Below are 5,754 nucleotides of genomic sequence, written 5' to 3' on the forward strand. Positions count from 1 at the left end.
AGTGGCCCTTCCGCCTCCGTCTCCTGGATGTCCCTCCATGGCTCTCGGCCTCGCTGGACTGAGCTCTGGGAAGGCAGAGACCCCAGAGCCCCTCCCTGCTTTCTGCAGCCCTTGGCTTCAGAGGGTGAGGGATGGACAAACAGGGCTAGCGACCTGTACAGTGACAAGGCCCAGCAGGGCCCTGTGCCCCGTTTAACTCTCTGCTGTGCCATCGAGAAATTCTTAACATTCTAAGATGGTGCGTTAGGTTAAGATCTAGCCATTCCTCTCACTCACCTGAAGGAGAGTCCTAGCGTGGGCATTAATAAGTAAGTGACCCTCTCGGGGCGTGTGAGCCACTGGGCGCAGGCAGGGAGCTGCTGTCTTGCCCACTACAGCCCCCGTGCCCCTTCTCCTGCGAGTGGCTGCCCTTGCCAGCCTGGAAGTACACAGTTTAGGCCGAGGTTCCCCGCACAGTCTGCTCACACCGGACCCCACAGAGCCACTGTTTTAGTGCCACTTGTCAACCTTACCAAGGCTCCAGGCTGGCTGAAGGAACGTCAGGAAGCCCACCAGGCCCTGCATGCCCCCGACCCAACCCCACCCGCTGCAGCGCCGGCCTCAGGGCGGCTCTGGCCTGGCGCTCGCTGGGAACACTCTGCGGGCGGCAGGTCTCTCTTGCACCCCGCTCCCCACCCAGGGGGCGTCTTTCTTGACTCTGCTTTCATCCTGGCACTCAGCTCCCTCTAAGGTCCTTCAAAGGGTCCTTGTGTACCCACCAGCCAAGAACAAGGAACGAGCTGTGTCTTCAGAAATCTCCAGCAACCTTGGCCCCAGACAGGCCCCCCGACGGAGATGGCGACAGGAACTTGCACACCAGAAAGAAAATCAGTCCCCTTTTATTGAGAAAATAGAGTCGACCCCTCAATCTTTTCCCAGGTGACTCGACCCTGATACGAGGTGGCATCCTTCTGCAGCTAGCCCCAAGGACCCCTGAACCTGAGTGGGGCGGCCCACGAGGGCCACGCCATCCCTTCACAGGGGCAAATGCTGGTCTGCTTAGGCCCTGCAGAAGTAGGCGTGCAGGCCGGGCAGGGTTCTGGTGCGGGGCTGGGACGGGCATGGGGGTGCCGGGGCGGGGTTGTGGCTGTGGGTGGAAAAGTGGCCGAGGCAGGTCGTGTCTTGCTGAAACGAGGGAAGCGGAGGGACGAACACCACCTTCTCCCGAGGCCTGGCACCTTCTCCTTCCAAATTCTTCATAAATAAAACTTCACATTAATAAAGGAATGTCCACTTCCAGGGTCGAACCGGCTGGTTTCCGGCTGGGGAGCCAGGCCTCACGGGGCTGCAGGAGGGCCCTCGGCTTGGGCTGGTTGGGCAGCACCTTGACTGCCGGGGCCGGAGCACTGCTCCTTGGCCCTGCGTCAGGGGGTGAGGTGGGGCTGCAGCCCATCCAGAGGTTCTGAGGATCGCTGAGGTAGTCAGAGTGGCCGGTCATGCTTCCAGACAGATGGGAGCCGGATGGAGCATCACAGGACGCAGCTAGGAGTGAAGCCAACTGGGAGTAGACTGGGCAGCCAAAGCCCAGGTAGGTCAGGGGGCGGGGGTGTGCTGAGGGCCTTCTGAGGCTCAGTCTCCAGGAGACCCAGGGGCGTGAGAGGGCCTGTGTGCCTGCACAGGGCTGAGCTTCTCCTGAAAGGGCTGCTTGGGCCCGTGGGGAGACTGAGGCATTTCACAGGAGGAGAATCTTCTCCGTGAAGGTGAGAGGGCAGCCGCAGACCCATCCAGGGGCAGGTCTAGCCCAGGTACCTGAGCACAGGGTTCCTTCAGAGGCCACTGGGGCCTCCCACCGGGTCAGAGGGAGCCAGGCCACAGACCCAGGTTAGGAGGGCTGCCAGGGGCCAGTGGCCTCGCTCCCCAGAGACCCGTCTCCAGTCTGGGCAGTTGCAAACGTTCCCGGGCCTCAGCTCCGGCTACCTGCACCCCACCACACCTGGGGACACGTAAGGCCCACCCTTCTGCCTCCCTGCGGGGACCGAAGGCTGTGCCCTGGCCTCGCACTTGCAGCCTCATGCCTTCCGGGGCTCGAGGGCACACGCCCTAGTCTACCCTGGCGGCCCGCCCGGTGTCAGAGCACCTGGAGCTTGCGGGAGCAGGTAAGGTTGCCGTGCACCAGACCCCACATGGCAAGCAGCTCAGCGGGCAGCAGCTTGTGCACGACGAGCATGGAGCGGAAGAAGCAGGGCTCCTTGTTCATGCGGCTGTTGCGGTTCCGCGAGATGCCGAACGTCTTGAAGCCCTCGTGGGCCGTGGGCCGCACGCCCAGCACCTCCAGGCACATGCCCAGGAAGACGTCGTCGATGGGGTAAAGCTCCAGGGTGTCGCAAGCATGGTGCAGGCGCCGGGCCAGGCCCCCCGCCATAAGGAAGCCCCCTCCGCCTGCGTACGGTGGGTAGCTGGCCTGGCTGTACAGGGCCCCGGGAATGTAGTATTTGTTATCCTTTCTGCGGATGGGCCGAGCGTGCTGCAGGACGTCACCCACAAACAGGTCTTCCTGGGGCCGCCGGTCAGCCAGAAATTCCAGCAGGTTGGTGGGGTTGACAAAGACGTCATCGTCGCCCTTGAAGATGAAGTGGACGTTGGGGCAGTAGATGTCAAGCCACTTGAGGAAGTGGATCTCCTTGAGGGTCAGGTTGAAGAAGCTGTCAAGAAAGTCCCACTGCAGGATGTCCCCGTAGATGCGGTCCTCGTAGGCCAGCAGCCGCTGGTAGTGGGCCTGCTCCTCCTGCTTGGAGGCTGTACCCAGCAGGAAGAGGGTGTGCACGGCGCCGCGGCCCTGGCCCGCCGACTCCTGCTCGCGGCCCCAGGTCTGGCGGATGGCCTCGCGGCGGTCGTGCTGTGTGATGACGGACTTGACCACCACCAGCAGATAGACGTCGCCGCTGCACTTCTCTGGATGGTTCAGCAGCATGGGGAAGTATCGGCAGTGGCGATAGAACAGAAACTGCTGGAAGTGTGGCTCCAGGCCCTGGAACCAGGGCTGGTGGGTCAAGTTTACATTGGCTGAGCAGTTAGTGGTGGTCACATCCCAGGCCTGGGGCCCCCGTGAAACCATGGGTGTGAGGGTGACCGCATCCTTTGGGTTCTTCCAGAAGCTGTCAGGGTTCACCAGGTGTCCGCTCAGTTTCTGGGCCTTCTGTAACCCGAAGGTGGGTAGCAGGGGCTCCTGCAGAAACTGGCTGGGGGTCAGACTGCGCTGGAATACTGTTACAGCCACGAGTAGGGCCAGCGACAGGCACACACTCTTGTAGATGGTTCTCTTCCTGTGGGGGGCGGGGGTAGTGAGGTGGGGAGAGAATGGTACAAAGGAGAGAAGAAAGGATGAGTCAGTCCCCTTGTACAGAGGTGCAGTTCCAGATGGGCAAGTGGACCCTGGACACAGACTCAAGTCCCTGGGCCCCTGAGCGGTCAGAGGAGGGTCCTGCTTCCTCTCTCATCCTGACCTCCCTCCTCCAGGACCAGGGGAGCCACACAACACAGAGCTTAAGTACAAACACTGTGGAGTCAGGCTGCTAGGATTCAGATTTTGGTCCTGCTACTTACGAGCTGAATGGAGAGGTCCAGTGGGTCTCCCTTAACCTCTCTGAGCCATGATTTCTTCTTTTCCGAAATGAGGATAACATGCAATTGGAGTGCTAGCCGCAGTGCTGGGCACACAGTGGGTATGGAGTCAGGGGAATGCTGTGATTCCCCGAGGATGACCTCTGCCCTGCTCCCCACCTCTCCCCCAGGCACCCCCTTTGCTTTGTGCAAGCCTGGTGAACCATCAGAGAGTACACCTGCTCAAAAAGTGTGGGGGACACTGGGGAGCCGGCTCTAACTTGGGACCTGAAGAAGCCTGTCCCTCCCCCGTCCCCCTGCATCCACGTGACCCAACAAAAAAGAACAGCTCTCATGGTCGACAGAGGCCTGAAAATGGGGCAAGCATCTCCTAGCATGCCCACTGCCCCCATACCCCAACTGGGAGAGGTGAAGTCCCCCGGCTCTGCTGCCTTGGGAAGGGCGCAGCTGTATCCCCACTCTCCAGGGTCCCTCATAACGACTTAACCTCACCACACCCCTTTTGGAAGCAGAAATCAATTTTTTTTTTTTTTCCCAGGAGTGCTTGCAGAGCCAGGGCCAGGGCCCTGAGTCCCCGGACCCTGAGCCCTTGGACCCCAGGACACCCTCTCCTCAGCTCACACTCTCGGGGTGGCCATGCCACCTGCCATGTTCTCTCCTGTGGAGACATAGGAGCTGGGGACTCGAGGAGTGGGGGGCAGGCCAGAAAAGTGTGGCCTCACAGGGCCAGCCCAGCAGGGAGATGGCCCTGAGTGCCAAGAGGGGAGATATGGGAGAGACAGACTGTAAAGCGGTGAGACAGGAACCAGGTAGAGCAGCCTGGAGTGGCCTCAGGACCGGCTGATTAAAGGTGGCAGGCACCCGGGGCGAGTGAAGGCTGAGCCCCATGGAGCGGCAATTTTCCATGGGGTCCCAAGATTTCCTGGAGGAAGACTGGATCCTCTCAGGTGCTGGGACAGGGGTGTGACTCAAGACCGTATCTTCCCAGGGGGTGGGAGCAGAGTGCTCCGGGGCCGGCTTTCCTGCTCTGGGGGTTTCGGCGAAGCCCTCCACACCCCAGGTCGGGAGGCCGGACCGGAGGAAGTACAGAGGGGGTCATCCCCCTCCACTCCAGGCTGGTTCCACTTGCACCGCCCCACTTCATTTGTGGGAAAAAAGCCCCCAACGGGAGGAGAGGAGAAGGGGAGAGGTGGGCAGGCGGGAGGCACGAGCTTCCCGGGAGGAAGGAGAGCCACTCAGGGGCTGAGGGTAGAGGACGGGTGTCGCCCAGGACGCAGGAGGCCCTGGGAATGGGGGACGGGACCCAGCTGCCGGCGAGACCTTGCGTCGCTAACTCCCCGGGTGCGGGAGTGGTTGTGCGAGCCTCGGTGCCCGGGCGTAAGGGAGCACAGGGGCCGCCGGGGAGGGCTGAGCGCACGGGCCCCGCGGTCCCCGCTCGCCGACCGGCCGGTGCAGGCGTCGCGCACAGCCGGGCATCTCCGGCCACCGCCGTGCCAGCCCATCTGTGCCCGGGAAAGTGAGGCCAGCCCGGGACACCCAGCGCGGCATGCCTCCCCGCGCCCCCAGCCCGGGTCCCCCGGCCCGACGGCCCCACTCACCACAGCGACATGGCGGCCCGGTCCAGGGCGGCGGCGGAGCGGGGCGCGCGGATCGCAGCTCTGGGCACCGCGGCTCGGGGACGGCGGGCGGGGACCTGGACCGGGATGGGGACCGGGACGGGGGCGGGCGGGGGCGGGCATGGGCGGAGGCCGGGCCGCGCCCCCGCCTAGGCTTTCCTCTTCCCCGCGGCCGGAGGAGGGGCCCGGAGGGTAGGCGGCGGCCCAGGTACCTTAACCCCTTCGGCGCCCCCGGCTCTCCATCCCCGCGGCCGCGCGCCGAGCCCTCAGCCCCGCGCAGAGCGGCAATTACCCATTTCCCGGGGGTGGCGCCTGAGCCCCGGGAGCGCCCGGAGCCGCCCAGGATCACTCGGCCCGGGCGTGAGTGGCCGAGTCAGGACTTCGGAGCCCACGAGGGTCACTCACGCCCCCAGGGACGCGGTTTCCCCCGCGGGGCTTCCCTGGGGTCGCCGGCCCCTCTGGACTCTTGCGGACCGGGACCCCACCCACCTCCAACCTCCCCAGGCGCGCGGGGCCCAGCCATTTCCCTCCGGCCCGT

At 63.8% G+C, this 5,754-nt stretch overlaps 1 protein-coding gene across 1 annotated transcript; it reads right to left on the bottom strand.

The window, feature by feature from the left end:
* Nucleotides 1–862: 862 nt before the first annotated feature.
* Nucleotides 863–5,263, bottom strand: B3GNT7 (UDP-GlcNAc:betaGal beta-1,3-N-acetylglucosaminyltransferase 7). Its single transcript, XM_060106740.1, has 2 exons — nucleotides 5,199–5,263; nucleotides 863–3,302 (listed from the first exon to the last, which is right to left on the bottom strand). The coding sequence occupies exons 1-2, from the start codon at nucleotides 5,207–5,209 to the stop codon at nucleotides 2,108–2,110; spliced, it is 1,206 nt and encodes a 401-aa protein (XP_059962723.1). The 5' UTR covers nucleotides 5,210–5,263; the 3' UTR covers nucleotides 863–2,107.
* Between the last annotated feature and the right edge of the window lie 491 nt (nucleotides 5,264–5,754).

The sequence above is a fragment of the Mesoplodon densirostris genome, chromosome 8 (assembly GCF_025265405.1).
Source record: "Mesoplodon densirostris isolate mMesDen1 chromosome 8, mMesDen1 primary haplotype, whole genome shotgun sequence".
Lineage (NCBI taxonomy): Eukaryota > Metazoa > Chordata > Mammalia > Artiodactyla > Ziphiidae > Mesoplodon > Mesoplodon densirostris.